Below are 18827 nucleotides of genomic sequence, written 5' to 3'. Positions count from 1 at the left end.
CAGCATACGCTTACTGGATGGGTGGTGATCATCCTAAAGCAGAGTCAGCATATTTGACCGTGTCATTCCTGTGACTGTTCAGGTGTCAGGGATGAGTTTTAGTGTTGTGTGAGTTAAGTGTTTAACAGAGTTGATTCTGGCTTGGTGCAGCAAATGAACGCGACACCCGCAAACTCTGGAAAAATATTGAACCTCATCTGAAGAAGGCAATGCAGACTGTTTATCTCCGGGAAATATCCAGGTAATTTGGGGGGCAAGGGCTTGTTTGCTTTGCTGAGGTTGCTGTTTCTAACAAGCTTCCTCTAAGTATTTCTCAATTATGTTTTGTACCTAGTGTTTCTTTTTTGCTAAATGTAATCTTTTTTCTTTAATGTGTATTTCTTTCTTGCCATCTACTGTTAGAAGTAGTGTATCTCGGAAGGAAGTTTGAACAACATGGCGTTTGTAGCATATAATATATTCAGTGAGTAAAGCAGTGGCAGCAGGTTGTGTTCTGCTTTTCACTGATGACCATACAGATCCATTTTCTGGAACATGTGAAGCTGCCAAGCATGGGAATCCATCGCCACAGTATACAGACACAGTTTAAAACACACTTGTAAAGTTGGCTCGGCAGATCCTCACTGTACCAAGGATGCATGCAAGCCACAGAATTCTTGAATCATTACAGATTTTGAATATCTGTGTTTCTTAGCTTTGTGTAAGGAGCTAGGTTGATTTGTTTACTGTGCTTTCTTATTTTCTTTTCCAAAGGCAACATTTTTCTTACATGGAGTTGCTGTTTTTGACAGCATTAAAAACTCATATCCTGCTAATGGGCTGTTTCTCTTGGTAGATTCCTTGTTTATTTTTGTAAGTTGACAGACTGCTAGAGAAAAAAGATGGTGGTGTTCATTTTCAGTGCTAATAATTGGCTTAGATTTAATTTTTTCTCCATCTGTAAGATGATGATTCTGATACACCATGTAAAGAGAGATAATTTAGTATAGCTTGATTTCTTTATCTTGATAAAAGCATACTGATTTCTTTCCTTTGAATGTCATTGAGGCCATAGAGTATTCTGGTGACTGAGCCTTAGTGTGTAGTAGAAGTCTTTGCTAATGTTGTAGAAAAGCGATCGTGCCTTCAGAAAGAAAATTGATTTTACTTTGTACAAGCTTGACTTCACAGTACAACAAGGCATTTTTCTGTTTGCCTCAAATATTTATTTATATTCAATATTGATCTTCATTACACAGTCTACTCAGGATCTTCCTGACTTTTTACACTGTGTAATTGCTTACTCTAATTAGGGTGTAATAAAGGATTATGATACAAATGAGCTTACGAATTGTTTCCAAATAACTAATTTCCCTCTTTACAGTTTTCTTTGATTATAAATTTGAGCTTAACTGGGTTTTTATTAGAAATTTCAGCTTTCTGTATAATAATTCTAGAATTTACCTCTGTGTACCAGTAAATGCTTGAGGAATTGAAATCAGTGTATCAGTTTTTCTGGCCACAGAACTGTGATTACTCTGGATTTTTCTTGAAGCTGTAATTTATAGCAGCAGAACTTTGCTATCAGCTGTTGTGCTACATGAACTGAGATGAAAATGAACTTTTTTTTTTTCCTGCCAGTAAAGCAGATGTTGGATAAAACCCAATCTCATTGATGATTCGGTTGGTCATTGATTATAATTTGAGTATTACCTGAGCTGTCATTACACTGTTTTCATAAGTCATATGGTTGATAAACCCTGTTCATAAAGAAGTTTAAAAAGCAAACCAAAACAGCACTGGTGCTCTAACAACTGTTTGGTTTTTTTAATTCCTTTGTGGTATACAAAATGATCCAAAATATGAAATTTTGACCAATGTTATTCCTTAAGGGAAGTTTTTAAAGTACAATTTTTTTCCTATTGTTTAGTAAAACACCAAACTGCTTGCAGGCATTTTTCACTGACAGAATGATCCAGTTGGATGTCTTCAGAGTTTTTCAGAGAAGAATGAATATTGCTTTGGATTTTACATAAACTTCAAAGTTACATTATGAAGTAATTATAGTATTGTTCTCACAAACATAAACAGTTATTAAGCAGCTTAAAAAAATCAAAACTGTTGGTGTTTTTACTTTTTATCCAATTCTGCATTATTCTTGAAACTTGGAGAGTTATTGATACTTGCTCACTGGTGGTAGTTGGATGGAAAGAAGTTGGTATTTTACAATTAGCTTTTTTACTTTTGTACCTTAATGTAATGTTATTTTTTGCCTTTTTTGCTTTTCAAGCACACATAGTCTACACATTATTGAAACTTATGTGTGAGGTAGTAAGACTTCATATTTTTAATTATTCTCTTACTAACTGTACTCTAGCCAGGGTCATGAAATTAAAATATACATATACCAAGCCGGTAGTTTTCTCTAAAAGACTAACAAATACTTAGTCTTCATTTATTTGCATTGTCTGCCTTTTAGCTCACAGTGGGAGCGCTTGCAGCATGATGGTGGAGAACCTGGGCAGTTGAAAGGTATCAAATACATTAATTCTGTGGGGCCTTGTAATGTGAAATGTGGGCTTTTCAATTTGTCTTGGTTGTTATTATCTGAGGATGTGTGAATGAAACGACACAGGTGAGGCCACCTGTCAGTACTCAGTTACAGTTCCAGGTGATCATGTTTTTTGAGAAGGTGTTCTACAAAGGACTATTGCTATTTTTCCCCTTGCCATAAATCCTGGGAGTAATCTTCCCTAAGATCCTTTGTGTGTAGAAGCAGACTTCATATGTAAGAATGGATGAGGAATAGGCTGACCCTTGATGGTCAAAGCTCCGTGTGCCAACTGGAGGCACACGTGTGTCCAAGTGGGAAGAAGAGAATGTTATATCTGGTGCCTTGCACAGGATTAACACATTCCTAAACAAAGCAGCTGCCCTGTGTCCTGATTTCTTGGCAAAGAGAAATGTTAGCATCGCCAGCATTCTCTCTGTTCTTTCCTGGGATGTGTGCAGCTTTGTTAATTTTATACATCAGGCAGGCTGGAAAGTCAAATCTCAATATATCTGTCAGCCTTCATTTACAATTTAGGAAGGAATACTAAAATATTTTCCTGGAGATGTCATTTAGTCATGGTCTTTTGATCAGTTTGTAGTTTTATCTTACTATTTTTTTTTTATCTTACTATTTTTCATCACGTAATTTCTTCAATAGATAATAGGTAAAATAGCCACTTATTTTTTAAAATCATGTTATGGTAATTGCAATCATCCAGCTGTTTCCTGTATTTGCTTTATGATCAGTGATTTTCGATGTTGTTGCCCGAAGGAGTTTGATTTAAAGTATTCTTATTAAACTCCCTCCTTCCATGTCCAAATGAACATGACATACTTTACACCTGACAACCTCAGAAAGGGAGATTTTATTTAAAATACATTTTCTCAGACTTTTAGGTGTATGTAGTAGGTAAAATTGTCATGTTATTAAACGACATTTGACAATAACATGCTTAAAAAGCAATTATAATAAATGTTACTCTAAGTAAGCAAATAGTTCAGTGTGTGATGCAGTATTGTCTGACCAGAAGAATGGAGTAAAAATAGATATTTCTGTGTTAAACTAAATTATCTATGTGTAAGAGTTTATTTGGAGTTGCATTATATAATTAACAGGCAATGCAAAAGAATCTCTTGTAAATTGTACAAAAATATTGTTCTTTTATGCGTAGACAAGAGGAAATTATTACTAGCTGTCATCTAGGATGCTTCTTGTCACGCTGCAGGCTCTGAATCTTAACTTTTAAACATGTTTTATTCCTTGATCTTGATTTGCTGGTATTTGTGGATTAAAACAAAAGGGTACAGGTGCTTTACAGAAAAACAAACAGTTGAAGTAGAAACCTGTGAGCAAAGAAGGCACAAAGAGACCCTTTAATGGTCTCCATAGTTAGACAGCTGATGAATAAGGTGGTTTGATGATCCTATTCTTATGCATAAGGTGTATAAAACAAGAGCAGGGGACTGCAAAGGTAAAAAATACAAAGTAAAAGTAAAAAAGAGGGAAGGCAAATACTCACTAGGCCGCAGTTCTTGTGTGTTTTAATGTGTGAAACTTTAATCTTAATTAAGTATACATGTAGCAGGCAAGGTCAACTGGATCAAGTTTAAAATTTTTAAGACATTTTCTGTAGGAAATAAAGCAGTGGCTGAAAATTCTGAGATGAACTGTTTTTCAGAAGTGCAGCACTGCTGCATTCTTTACCATGCTAACCCCATTCCTGGGTGAGCTGTTTGGCCCAGTCTGGAGCAGTCTGAAGGCTGAATCTTGGAGAAAAGCTTTGAAATTGTATTTAAATACATCTCTTCATCTGCCCTGTTTGCCAGAGGAATTACCTTAAATGAAAGTAGCCTGGAATTACTTATATTTTTTAGGAAGATTTATGAATCTGCAGTGCTTCAAATACAGTTACTGAGATGAGTCCAAAAAGGCTTCAGATTGTTAGTTTTGTTTAGCTTTGTGCCCTTCCCTGAGTTTGTATCTGTGATAAAGGGGTTCAGAAAGTAGCCATACTCAGTTATAGGAGTAGAGCAGGAGAGAAGGAAAAGAAGAAGAATGCAGACAAGTTTAATTTGAAGTTTGTGAGTGTTCAGACTGGGTTTTGATGACTCATAAATTGTTTGTTTATTTTATAGGACTTTCTGCACATACGCATGTGGAACTTCCTTATTATTCCAAATTTCTTCTAATAGCTGCTTACCTTGCCTCCTACAATCCTGTTAGGACAGATAAGAGATTCTTTCTTAAGGTAATGAGATTTATTACTTAGTGCTGCTTACTGGATTCCTTCATACTGAATTTCCTAGTTTAAAACTCTTCAACTGTTCATTTTGAACTGTTTCTGTGTTGCTTCATTTGATTTGATGAGCAGCTTTTCTGAGATCACATATTGCCATTGGTAATGATCACTTAGTGACTGTAAGGGTCTAATAAACCCAACTTCCTCTTCATGTCAAAATATGTGTAACATAGTTACAGCAGAAATATTGTGCTTTTGTCAGTTCCTGTAGCTCTTTTTTGAAAATATTTCAGTGGAGTGTCTGCAGTGGCTTGAGGTATAAGCCACACTTAAATTTCCAGGATAAGGTCCAAGCCACAACTGCTGTGGCCTTTAATGAGATAAAATGACATAGTGCATTGCTGACTTATTTATACAGTTTTAAGCTTCTGGAACAGAACCATACAAACAGTTGCTTTTGTAGAAGATGTGGTGCCATTAGCTGGTATGTATTGTGCTGATACAGTGGTAATACATGTTTTAGGATGAATGTAATGCAATTAGGCTTTTATGCATTTTACCAATTATTACAGTGTGTATTGATATATGCATTTGTGTGTGAATGTATGGTATTCATGTTGGATTGGTGTAAGCAATTGAAGAAAAAGATGGCAAGAGAAATTTGTAAACATACAATTGTTTGAAGAAAACAAAATAAAAAATAAAACAAAAATAAACAGAATAAAAAAAATCATAGATACATTTTGAGGACTTACTGCAGTTCCTAGTGATGATATATTAGTATGGTTTTAGTTTAAATTTAGTAAGTTGGTTTTATGTTTCTGATATGATCTTACTGAAAGCTGCGGGTGTTTCACCCTTGTAGTAAATGTAATTAGACAAGTTTTCTTTGTGGGCAAGCTTTGTACTTTTCACTTGGCCGAAGCATTTTCTTACTTAGAGATTTATTTTCTGAGAAAGTGTTTCTGCACAGATTTTTCCATATCAGTCTTGGAACTCAAAGAAACAGGAAATCTTACAAGAGTCAAGTCAGTAAAGCATGTTATCAAAATGTGCCACATCTTTCTTGTTCGTGTTCACTGAACAACCTTCTTGATTTAATTTTTTTCCTTTTTTAGTATCTCTGAGTTAACTTCCACTCTTACACATTAACCCAACCACACCTTTGTACAATAAACATGAAATTTTTTGAAGCAAGGACCTTGAAGGTATTTCGATCAGTGCTAGCAGGTATTTTCCCCAAGAATGGGTGAAGCAGAAGCTACCATGTTTGCTACATGTGTCATCTGGTAGCAGTTAACTCTTCAGCAGGTCTGAAGTTGAATTTCAGAAATAGCTGCATCTTAAGCCCCAACAAAATCAACACTTTTGGATGGGGTTTCAGGCCAAGTGTTTTTATGCGTCATGGGAACAGTGGAAAATAGAGTATGGTTTTTATCAGGTTTGTGATGAGATTCAAAGTAGGTTACAGAAAAGTATCTTCTGGAGTGATTTAACTAAGGATTAGTAGACAGCAAAAGGAATGCAAACAAAAAGATGTCCATTGAGCTGCTAATCTGTACTACTCTGTAGGTGCTAGTCTGTACTACAGCTAAAAATAAAGTAAGTCACAGTTTGTGGCAGCTTGGAATGCTGACAGCCAGCAAAGCAGGGAAGTGATAATTGGCATCACTGCTATTATGTGAAAATTTGAGCTTTGCAGAAGATTGAGAGAAAAATATGAAGCTGGAAGGTAGTCTTTAAAACAAGAAAGAATAGCAATAGGTATATATGAAGTCTTTAACAGAAAAGAACATTAAAAGCTAATTGAAAATTAGCTCTGAATTTCATGTTTCTTTGTGCTTGCACAGAAATAAGGCACCTGCTCGCTTGCTTTAAAACACTTTGATATGACTTAAATACACCATGTGGAGATCCCAGTGTAACCTTTAAAATGCATGAATGGAGTTTGTTGTGATCCATCCCAAGCCGGGTAACCGGCTGGGTAACCTCAGGCTCGATCACTTTCCCTTCTTGAAAGGTCACGGTTATCACTGCAGTCTTCTTTTCAAAAGCATGATAAAAAGATTCATTTGCTGTCTCCAAGCATGTGTGATATGTATTAACTGACTGAACCACTTTTTTTTAATCTGACAAATCACGTAAGGGAAATTAAGCCCTGTCTAATATTAAGCTCTTCAGAAGTCAGTCAAGGGAAGCCACATTTACTGAGATCATTTTGACTGAATATTGAGGGCCACAAGTACTAAGTACAAGATTTTAAACATTATAATGAACTAATAATTCCCTTATTTGAGTTATTTTTTTCCCTGAGTCATTGGGGATGTTTACAAGGTATACTTTATTAAAAAAGTATACTTGTCAGGGCTGTGGAAAAACTCATCAGGTGATATTTTGAGAAACAACACTTAACTGTATTTAAAGAGTATTATACTTGTACCTCTCCACTAATTTTACATCACACTTGTCACCTTTCATGTCTCTCTTGGTCTTTTTTATTTCATTTGTAACATCTTGTTTACTATATTTCTGTCCTTGTCTTGCCCTCACATTTTCAGTTGAGATCCAGGAGCACTTGATTATTTTCTTTGGATAGTCCTTCCGTTCTTAAGACTGCTTTAAAACTGCACCTTTCTAAATGATGTTCTTCTCTTCAACACCCACCCCCCAACCTGCCCTCCTCCTTCCTTTTGTTATTTAGCTCATTCATCTTGAACTATCTTTGTATTGTATTGATTAAATTCCTGGTTGTCATTCTGCCAACTTGTGTACCATCCAAATTCTAAAATGGGGTCAATAAAAGGTGAAAATTCAGATGGATTTTATGCGTGGATAAATTTTAAAAATGAAGTAGCCATCATTTAAAATTTTCTGGAAAGAGAAAGAAACGAAGCATCTTTTTTTTTCATTAGATGATAAAGGATATGAGGAGGATGGTGGTATGAAGTTATATTAAAAACGAATTTTTACCGCCTTTTCTCAGTCCCTGATTACATGAGAAAAAGACCTTACAAATATCACCAAAAATACTAGCATGCTGTGTTCTGGCTTTGCACCACTTGGGACACGTGAAACAAGAAGTAAGGCAAGTGTAATTTTAGTAAGAACAATTGGTAGTAACATCAGAGACAAATACTGGAGATGAAGTAAAGAAGTAGACCTAGAGTAAAATACTGCCGTTTGTATCATATATGTTCTTTGCTGACTGTTTTGATTCCATCTTTGTTCTTGTCGGTTGTTTGCAGCATCATGGGAAAATTAAAAAGACCAATTTTATGAAGAAACATGAGAAGGTATGTATTTTATCTTTCTAAACTGAGCTTGGCAGCAAGTATTTTCTTTCTGCTGTACTTGTGGTTTAGTATTTCATTTTGTGTCATTGGTTACTGTAGAAACAGCAGAATTGTGTAAATAACAATTATTGGTGTGTTAGTTTTGTGTGATAGAAACTTCTCTGCCATACTCACGTTTTTATTTTATTGAAACTGTAGCATAAAATTGTCTCCTAAAACCACATTTTTGTGTGTAACAAACTGTGTTTAATAAAGGTAGTTAAAGACATTATAGGTGGAACAGCCAAATTTCAGAATTTGTCTAAAAAAAAAATTCTGTATTCTTTAAAAAATTATTATAGAAAGAATTCTGTAGTGAGGGAAACAGAAACATAAGGATAAAGTATTGCACTTGTAGTGTTATAACTCATAGTGTTATAAATAAAGACTCATTTCCTTCAGTTGGTGTGATGGTTTATATCAGTATGTCTTCTAAAGACTGATTTACAGATCAGATTCACCCAACTCCAGTGAGTGCCTGCATCTAAAATAGTGTCTTTTTATAGCCAGTGCAGGGCCAGTTGATACAACCATTGCAGTATAGGGTGTGATTTGGCTCATACTAAAGTAGGTTCTATGTTCAGTCAGATGAATTGCATCACAAATTGTATTGATTAGATTTCTACTGCCTATAATGGGAATTTAGGAAACTAGCTTGGCTGTCCATACCAACTTGGCAGGAAGCTAACATTAGGTGAAATAAATCCTTCCGTTAAAGTTTAGGTACAGCAAGACTAAATATCTGTTTTGTGATTCTTAACTGTGTTCAGTCCAGTCCAGAGACCATGAGGTTTTTTTAATTAGTAGAAAATGAATCTTGTGAATGAGGTGAAAAAATTTACTTTATCATTCTATTAATTGCTCTGTTGCTGAAAACAGCAGAATTTGTTGGGTTTCTTTGCATGGTTGCCCTGGAACAATGTTTTTCCAGTTTAGTGAAAAGTGAGAGATCTTCCTGGTGAAAGTGTTTTTGCAGGAGTGGACCTTTTCAGATGTCAGTCAATCAGAAGATCAAATGTATTGCTGTGTTTTTTATTGGAAATGAGTTTATCTTGTATATCTGCTTCAGTTTCAGTCTAGGATTTGTTTTGTGTCAGAAATTTCTAGCTTACAACTGAACATGCTTCATGTGTATAGCAACCAGAGAAGTTTGGAAATGCTTTCTGCTAAAGAAAGAGGAGAAGTATACTTCTGTCTTTAAGTAGATACTAAAAAGGTTGAAAATTCAGCCAGCTGAGGTTAAGAAGTTTCTCCCTTTTGTACAGATAATTTAGTTTGGGTTAAGCTTTTACTCTTCAAGAACACTCGTGGTTCTCATTGTTGATGGTGAAATTTTGGAATGTGAATACATGGCTTGCAGTTTTGGGATGGTGCCAGGTGAGCAGTGGGAACGTGAACCTGACACTCCAGGTAAAAAGCACAAGCACAGATAGTGACAACTGGGGAAAAATCTTTTTTGAACAATGAATGTATTACTGAGGTGGAAAGATGACAGAGGACACACAGAATTAATTTGATGGCTATAAAACTTTTTGACCAGGTTTTCTGGCTGTGGAGGGTATCTTTCTTTTTAAGAAAGATGTTGGGTCTGTTGCATTTTTATGAATACTATTGTGTGTAGCATTCTGCCTTATCTCCTTACAAAAGATTTGTAAAATTCTTTATCATGTTACATTTGAAGGAATTTCTAAACCATTCTTATTCTTCGAAGAATTTATTTCTGTCAAAGAAATAAAAAAGAAGTGTTTTTCCTAGAAGTTAAACTCTCTTAGAGTTAACTCTTCTGGCTTTTTTAGAGGAAAGCATTTCTCTTAGATAATTTGAAAGCTCCAAACAGTATTCTGTCTAAACGGAGAGCTGATAATACTAAGAGCAAGAAATTTCTGAAGTAACTGTATATACACTAAATAGAGCTTCAGAGATTACTGTATGCTAATTGGATTTGCTAGCTGCTTGGAGTGCACCCATTTTAATTATTCTCTTTGTTGACTTTTTCTGTTGATAATAATGAATATGCTTCGTAGAACTGGCATGTTTAGAAGCAGAAGGACAGGCAGTTGTACAGTTCATAACTTACACCAGGTCTGCATTCTGACTGAGGGTGCCATGCTGAGGTTTTGACTACGTGTTTCCATGGTTTTTTACACTTCTTGCTTTGCTAGCCAAGAGATAGCTTTGGGGACACCTCCTGGGTTGGAAAAGTTAAAACATGTATTGGAAATAGCTTTTGGTTTTGCTGAAAAAGTGAGTGGTTGTGTGTCACTGATGACTAACACCACAGAGATGCTGGTGGTGCATTTGAGATGTTCTTTCTCAGAAGCATTTTTGAACAAAATTTCCCTTGAAAAGCCTCTTTAATCTTGGTTGTTCTGCTGGTAAGAATAAATCAATGTACTATACAAAAAAGGCAACTAGAAGTCAAAGTAGAGAGAATTAAATACAAACTTAAAAGGAAACAAGTATTTCCCTTGTAAGAACTTTTGACAGTGATGGTACGAATCTGTGTTGTCCTAACTATGCTGCCCAAGTTGTAATACTACCCAGATTTGCACTATGAACTGTATTTCTTTTTTGTAAAATTAGTTATTTAAAAAATGCTCAACATTGAAAAATCAGAAACTTTTATTTATTCGAATTCCAGTGAATGCAATGCTAATACATACAATAATCTGTAATGCCTGAAATGTCCATTGGTGTCAGTTGAGGTCTGAGGCATGTAGGGTGCAAAAGAGCTCTGTAAAGGCAAAATTGAGTAAATATGCTGTGTTCTGATAAATTTGTCTGTAGCTGGCCAGTAGCTCGTTATACAGCAGCTCTTTACAGCAAAGCAGCTGACCTTGGGCCCAGCCATCTGAACTCCTTATTTTAGCCAAACTTGTGGGGAGGCAGATGCACTCTGAGTCTTACACTCAGCACTCTTTGTGTTGCATCTGGAATATTCTGTCCAGTTTTGTCCCCCTTCTTTGGAAGGAATCCTCAAGCTCCCTTCCAACCTGAACCATTCTCTGATTCTGTGAATGCCATAAAACATAATCTCTTGTCTTTAATCCTTAGATTGGGCAAGGTTATTTAATTGGACAAGTAAATGTATAAATCTAGTGACAGGAAATTTGGCATCAGATCCTCTGTTATAGCTCAAAAATGTTCCTATTTGTTGTGCAGTTTGAACATTTGCCACATTAAATAGATCTTTTTGTCTACATCTTTATCTTGATCAATAAGCATGTATTCAGCGTTTTCCATAATGTGAAGGTAGGCTGTATGAAAGATGACTGTGAATTATAGTGCCTTCTCAGAGACCAAAAAGATGTGAGAATAACATTTTGTGGTACTCCGGGAAAGATCTATTGGATTGAAAAGTCATGTTTCTGTTGCAGACCAGCAATCACCTCCTTGGGCCAAAGCCATTTCCCCTGGACAGATTGTTAGCAATATTATATAGTATTGTGGACAAGAGAGTTGCTCCAACTGCAAATATATTTTCCCAGGTGAGTGTGTACTTATTTTATTTACTTTTTAGTGTCTGGAATTCACAAAAGGGTTTTACATGTCTTTTTTAAGTCATGAGAAAACAAGAAAACAACCACAACAGTAATTTAGATTGAAGGCTCAGAGTAGTATTTCTGTGTATTACTAGCTGTGAATTCAGTACCTTTATCTGTGTAATGGTCTGAAATCTGCTAACAGCTAATTTTTCCTGGTCCTGGACTGTGATCCTTGATTAGTTCCTTGGTTTCTCATTGAAGTCTATAAGCCTATTTACATTTCAAGTTAAATGTATGAATATTCACTGTCCAGTGGCCAGTATTAGCCACCTAATTAGTCACATGTAATGCATGTTACAAAAATGCAGTGGTGAAGAAAGAGCAGAGGGAGTAAGGTATTTACAGGTGAAAGATGTTTGCTGTGGTAGATGTATCTAATGCTTTTCATTTGGACAGAATGTCAGTCTTGCAGAGAAGAGTGACTATCCCATTTCACTAGATGGCAGCATAACTATAGAGTTGAGTGGAATTAAGTAAATATAGTTTTCTCTAGACCTCTGTGTTTATCAAGAGTATATTGACCTATTCTGTATAAGTGAAGATAGTTTTCTACTATCTTTATGGTTATTATTTATGATTCTCAGGTATTTCATTTCCACCTTAGAAATTCTCAATTTCATCCTGCTTTCCAGTTGTATGTAGCTTTTACTTACTGAAATATTTTCTACCTTTCATTGTTAGGTATCAAATTTGACCAAAGAATATTTGAATTTGTTTTCTTTGTTTATGTAGAGTTCTAGGAGTATATTTGTGTGTAGGTTGTTAGCTGTGTATTCTCTTATTCTGGGCTATCAAAAGTATCTTGGTATATATTAGATGTGAATGAATGTTTTACAGTGTATTTTACAAATGCATTTATATATATACAATGCATTTATATGCATATTTAACATACATTCCAGGTAAGAGAACAAATGTCTTTATTCCAATGCACAGTTAAGTAGTACTGAAGACATAGTTTGTAAGTAGAGTGTAGCTCCCCCTTAGACTACATTACAGAATGAAAAAATTCAAAGAAATGCTTCATTCTAATTCAGCATGCACTAGATGGCAGTGTTATCAAAGAATAACTGTAATTCTTTATTTTTCTGATGTCTGTAGATTAAGCTATAAAGATATAAAAACATTGTATTTAACCTTAACCGATTTAGAGCAAAGAAGTTGAAATTAAATGTTTATGCAAAACTAAAATTTTATAAATTCTTTTAAAAATATTTGTAATTATAAAGCAATTTCTGCATTAAATTTTAAATAAAAACATTGAAATGTTTAATGTTAAGTAATAAAAAGATTTTAAAATAGGTTTTGAAAGTAGTTTAAGCTAGGCATAATATTTAATTGCATTCTTTTCTTGAATAGTTTTAAACAATTTATATTCCACTGATTTTTGCCACTAGTTGTTCTGTAAATATATTTTTCAAACAAAGTAAATATTTGGGAGTTGGGTTATCCTTAGCAGTATTGATACATTTTACTGTTAGATAACACAAGCTTTTATTTTCTTGTTTGTATGTACACCATGGAAATAATTCTAGAATTGTACAGAAGTTTAAAATGTTTTAAGTCAAATATTTGGCTTCTTAACTGATTCAAGATTAATTTTATGTGCTCCTTAATTTGTAAACTGAAGGGCTGTACATGAACCAAATACATAATAATTCTTCCCATGTACTGTCAGAAAATAGCATGCCTTGGCTTTAAAGTTGATCAACAATCACAGTCAAGATTCAAGAAGGACTAGCAGCTGCTTTAAGCTCTGTCATTTGCTGATTTTGTGATATTTCTTATTGCTTCTTGTTTCACTGCATAATTTCTATTCACATGAAAATTTTGGTTATTAGTTATTCAAAAGTGAAACTTTTATGCTAATAAGCAGCAAAATTTCATTTTTTCTTTTAATGCTAGGGTTTATTGAAAATGTTTCATTTTTGCTAGATAGAACTTCAACTTAAAATTTGAATTTTAATCTAACTTTTGCCCTTTAATGATATTAGTCCTTAAAACGGCCTCATACTTTCTTTTCAAGCCAAAAATTAATGTGTTTCTGTTAGAAGCATGATCTTTGCAACTAAGACAAGACTAAGTTTTTTTTCTGCTGTAACTTCTTGTTTTAATTGGATTACATGAGAAAGAATTGATCTTATTCATTTCTGGTTTTCCTCACTAACAGGAGAGTAGCACCAGGGGGAAAAAATGCAAATTTCCACTTCTGCAAATGAAAATTGTTTCTGTTGCCACTTAAAAGTTGAAATGTCTCTTGGTTTTGTGCTCTTTTTAAACAAACTTTTCACACATCTGGTGAGGATTGTTTGAGAGGAAGTTAACATAAGGTCTGGGGTTTTTAGTTCTAGCCTATTGATCTCAGTACCTACAAAAATGTCTACTTTCACTTGGGAAGTTTTTAGTGCTCATTTGTCTCCAGAATATTCACTGGTTTTTTTTAGTAGCTCTAATTTGTCATGATTCTGTTTTTTAACACATTGTCTGTTAGTGTAACATGTCACTGAATTTGTTTGTTTGAATTTATTTGCTTGATTTTTAAACCAAGAGATAACAGAGGTTAGAGCACTGTTGATTTCTGCAACCATTTCAGAGGATGAGAATAAATATTTTTCTTCAGGTGCATTTTTGTGTAATAATTTAACAGATTGCTGTCACAACTGGGCAGTACGTTCTATGTCTTGGACAAAACTCACACAATTGATGGTCTGGTTGGATGTATGATTGGGTTGAGCATGTGGCTGAAGTATTCTAAAAGATAAAATATGGTGAAAAGATGCAAATGTACTTTCACACAGTGCTAAAAACAGTACAACTATGGGGTATGCAGTCTTTGTAAGTCAGAGAGTTTCCTTATTTCGGTACAGCAGTCAATGCTTTTTCAGGCACAGGGAACAACCAGAAGTATTATTTGTGTGCCCATGTGGACTCACTGTTCAGAATGGGAAATGTGCATTGTGACCAAGTGCAATTACTACAGAATGGAGGGATGCAAAAAGACTTTACAATGCCTCCTGCAAGTGCATTCTGCAGAGGTTCTGAGAGTCCAATCAGTTCTGGTTTGTAGAACAGTAGTGTTTCATTTTAGCCTTCCCACAGAAAACACAAAGAAAAATAACATTATTCTCTTTATAAGAATGTGCCATAGTATAGGACATGAATGAATTTATGCACAAAGCATTGGGCAAGAATTATCATTTAATTTAAATGAGCTCATTTTACATTGAAGGGGACAAGGGCTGGTAATTTTATATCACAACCACTAAGCAAGTAGCTGTTGTTGTTATGGTTTACAAGCCCAAATTAACCAGTACTTTTTCCTCTACCAGAATAGTAATTGCTTCTTCAAATAAATGAAGTTCTCCTGATGATTTTTCATTTCCTAGGCCTTTTATCTTACTTCTGCTTTCTTGTGAAATATGCTTTTCATAAAGAGGATTGATTAGATCTACTTGTAGTTTTGAGCTATGATGTTATCTAAGGTAAACTGAAATGAAAACCTTTGCCTTGCATACTTTTGCATATTTTATTCCTGTTAATACATCCCTGAATATTTGGGAAGACATCTCTGCAGAGAGGTTTGATAACTTCTCAGAGTATGCTAATAGCTGAAAACTACCAAACAGGTAACTTACTAATCAGTAACTTCAGTTCTGTTTGCATTTTTACTCTAATGCACTAAAGTTAGGTCATCCCAGGTTTGGGTTTGATGTTATTATATTTGGCAGGTATTTTCAGGTAGTTTATAATTAGAATTCACTTCTGACTATAGTGCATTTGGAAGCACAGATTTCTACAAAGGCTGTTTATCTCAGTGAGTATACGGAGACACATCATAGTCTATATTTCATTTATTAGACATTTCTTATGTCTTTGATAGTGGATTTAAGAAAAGTGTCTGAATTTTCCAAAGATCACCACAAATTCATAAAACTAATGTAGTTATCAATGTGTAAGAATTTGGAATGAAGATTAACAAACTTGAACTGAATCTTACCACCTCTGTGAAGGATAACAAAAAGTCCTTCTACAGATACATCAATAGCAAAAGGAGGGGCAAGGAAAACCTCCATTCTTTACTGGACATGGACGGAAATATAGTTATCAAAGATGAGGAAAAGGCTGAGGTATTTAACAGCTTCTTTGTCTCAGTCTTCAGCAGTAAGACAGGTTGTCCTGAGGACAGCTGGCTTCTGGAGCTTGTAGAAAGAGATAAGAATCTGAACAGCCCCCCTGTAATCCAGAAGGAAACAGTTAGGGACCTGCTTGGATCCCCACAAGTCTATGGGACCAGATGGGATCCATCCCAGGGTGATGATGGAGCTGATGGAAGAGCTCACCAAGCCTCTCTTCATCATCTACCAACAGTCCTGGCTCACTGGGGAGATCCCAGATGATTGGAAGTTGGCCAATGTCACACCAATCCACAAAAAGGGCTGGAAGGAGGACCTGGGAAACTACAGGCCTGTCAGCCTGACCTCAGTGCCTGGCAGGGTTATGGAGTAGATCATCCTCAGTGCAATCACACAGCACCTACAGGAGGACAAGGGATCAGACCCAGCCAACACGGGTTTAGGAGGGGCAGGTCCTGTCTGACCAACCTGATCTCCTTTTACGATCAGGTGACCCACCTGGTGGATGAGGGGAAGGCTGTGGATGTGTCTACCTGGACTTCAGCAAAGCCTTTGACACCGTCTCCCACAGCATACTCCTGAAAAAGCTGGCAGCCCACGGCTTGGACAGGGGCACTCTGTACTGGGTTAGGAACCGGCTGGAGGGCCGGGCCCAGAGAGTGGTGGTGAATGGAGCTGCATCCAGTTGGGGGCCGGTCACCAGTGGTGTCCCCCAGGGATCAGTGTTGGGCCCAGTTCTGTTTAATATCTTTATTGATGATCTGGATGAGGGGATTGAGTCCACCATCAGCAAATTTCCAGATGACACTAAACTGGGGGGGAGTGTCAATCAGCTGGAAGGCAGGAGGGCTCTGCAGAGGAACCTGGATAGGTTGGAGAGTTGGGCTGATTCCAACGGGATGAGGTTCAACAAGGCCGAGTGCCGGGTCCTGCACTTTGGCCACAACAACCCCCTGCAGCCCTACAGGCTGGGGACAGAGTGGCTGGAGAGCAGCCAGGCAGAAAGGGACCTGGGAGTTTGGATTGACAGGAAGCTGAACATGAGCCAGGAGCGTGCCCAGGTGGCCAAGAAGGCCAGTGGCATCCTGGCCTGGATCAGGAACAGTGTGGCCAGCAGGTCCAAGGAAGTGATTCTTCCCCTGTACTCAGCGCTGGTGAGGCCACACCTCGAGTACTGTGTCCAGTTCTGGGCCCCTCAGTTCAGGAAGGACATTGAGGTGCTGGAGCAGGTCCAGAGAAGAGCAACAAGGCTGGTGAAGGGACTGGAGCACAAGTCCTATGAGGAGAGGCTGAGGGAGTTGGGGCTGTTTAGCCTGGAGAAGAGGAGGCTCAGGGGAGAGAGACCTCATCACTCTGTACAACTCCCTGACAGGAGGTTGTAGCCAGGTGGGGGTTGGTCTCTTTTCCCACACAACTATCAGCAAGACAAGAGGTCATGGTCTTAAGCTGTGCCAGGGGAGGTTTAGGTTAGATATTAGAAAGAATTTCTTTACGGAGAGGACAATCAGACATTGGAATGGGCTGCCCAGGGAAGTGGTGGATTCTCCATCCCTGGAGGTTTTTAAGACAAGACTGGATGTGGCACTCAGTGCCATGGTCTAGCAACCGCAGCAATCCTGGATCAAGGGTTGGACTTGATGATCTCAGAGGTCCCTTCCAACCCAGCTGATTCTATGATTCTATGAAACTTAATTTTTTTTCAATCTGGCATAAAGAGAAATAGCATTGCAAATTGTTTTCCATAGAGCAAGAGGTTTTTATCTGAAGTTAGGATAAATCTGCAGATATGAGATTTAGAGTAGTGTATTAAGTGCCAAATGTGATATGAGTCTATTAGAAGTACACAAACCCACTGATGTACATAACATAATTCCAGCTGGAGGGAGCCAGAGGAATGTAATTTCCTTTAATTAAGGGGGGGGGGGAAGTGCCCTTTCTTGGAGTAAAAATCTGAGAGGTTTGTTTTCTTTTTGTCTTGCTTTCTTGTCTGCCCCACATGAATAGAATAAAGAATAGCTGGTATTCTGTATGTGAACTGGAACAGTATGTGGCGATTTACCTGCAAGATTTCTTTGTCCCTGTTGTGTTAGAAGCATGCTTTATATCTTGCTTTTTCAGATGATAATTTGATAATTAAACTGCCCTTTTTTTTGTAAATTGCTGACTATGGTAAAACTCTGATTGCAATATTGGAAAGATGTTTGATTTTGTTATCTACTACTTTGATTTGTAGTATGTCTTGTATTGTGTTGTAGCCTTTCTGGACACCAGATACCTGCATACTGATCATAGTTCTAACTCTGTTAGTGCATTATGTTAGATTCCCTTGATGTAGCAATTTCATAAAGAGGAATTTGATTCTTTGATTCTATAATTCTGTGGTTTGATCTTATGAATACGGTCAACTTATCATTTTTGTCCAAATGGAAAACATTCTAACTGCTTCTACAAGCTGAGATTGTATTAATGTTAGAAAATACTAAGTTTTTCATTCCACATTTGACAACTCTTGACAGAATAAGAGTAATTCAGTTTTGTTGGATCAGCTGTACTGTGTTCCAGCTTTCCTTGCTGCTTTTGGGGACTGCTCACAGGAACATTTTGCATCTTGCTTGACTAGAGCCATTAACACTTTTATTAACATTTTTTTAACACTAATAGAATACTCTCCATTTTAAAAGCGAGCAGGTAGGAGAATTCCCACAGAAAAAGGTGTGCTTTAAAATGTGTTTTGTGCTACACTGTTCCGTAAGAGGCCTTATTACAAAGTAGAACAAAGGTGAGTGGGGGCTATTTTTGTTTTACAGTATGCAAGAAAGACAGAGCATGCTCTTGTACTGGTTATATGTCCATAAGCAGATTAATTTTTTTTGTTGTTAATTTTTTTGAAGATAAGCGAAATGCTGGAAAAATGAAAGTTCCTGCTGATTCTGTTTTTCCTTCTCTGAAACCCTTTTACTGTAAAAGTTCCTAAGTGTTCTGCTTGTCCTTTTTCTGGATAAATGGATAGAGTCAGTGCTAAAATTTTACCTGAAATAATTGAGA

The 18827-nt window shown here is 36.4% G+C and overlaps 1 protein-coding gene across 5 annotated transcripts in view; it reads left to right on the top strand.

Moving 5' to 3' along the window:
• Positions 1-18827, top strand: part of ORC5 (origin recognition complex subunit 5) — an 86153-nt gene that overhangs the window by 38209 nt on the left and 29117 nt on the right. For 4 of the 5 annotated variants that reach the window (XM_051805089.1, XM_051805093.1, XM_051805090.1 and 1 more), the window contains 5 exons: positions 151-241; positions 2459-2511; positions 4669-4781; positions 8018-8065; positions 11482-11592. In XM_051805089.1, coding sequence (XP_051661049.1) covers positions 151-241; positions 2459-2511; positions 4669-4781; positions 8018-8065; positions 11482-11592 — 416 coding nt within the window. Of the gene's footprint in view, positions 1-150; positions 242-2458; positions 2512-4668; positions 4782-8017; positions 8066-11481; positions 11593-13819; positions 14269-18827 lie in introns of those variants that run through there. The other variant, XM_051805094.1, reaches the window with a different exon arrangement.

Source organism: Manacus candei, unplaced genomic scaffold, assembly GCF_025592945.1.
Source record: "Manacus candei isolate 608988 ecotype Guabito, Panama unplaced genomic scaffold, ASM2559294v1 h1tg000063l, whole genome shotgun sequence".
Lineage (NCBI taxonomy): Eukaryota > Metazoa > Chordata > Aves > Passeriformes > Pipridae > Manacus > Manacus candei.
This window is presented reverse-complemented; position numbering and strand designations above follow the sequence as displayed.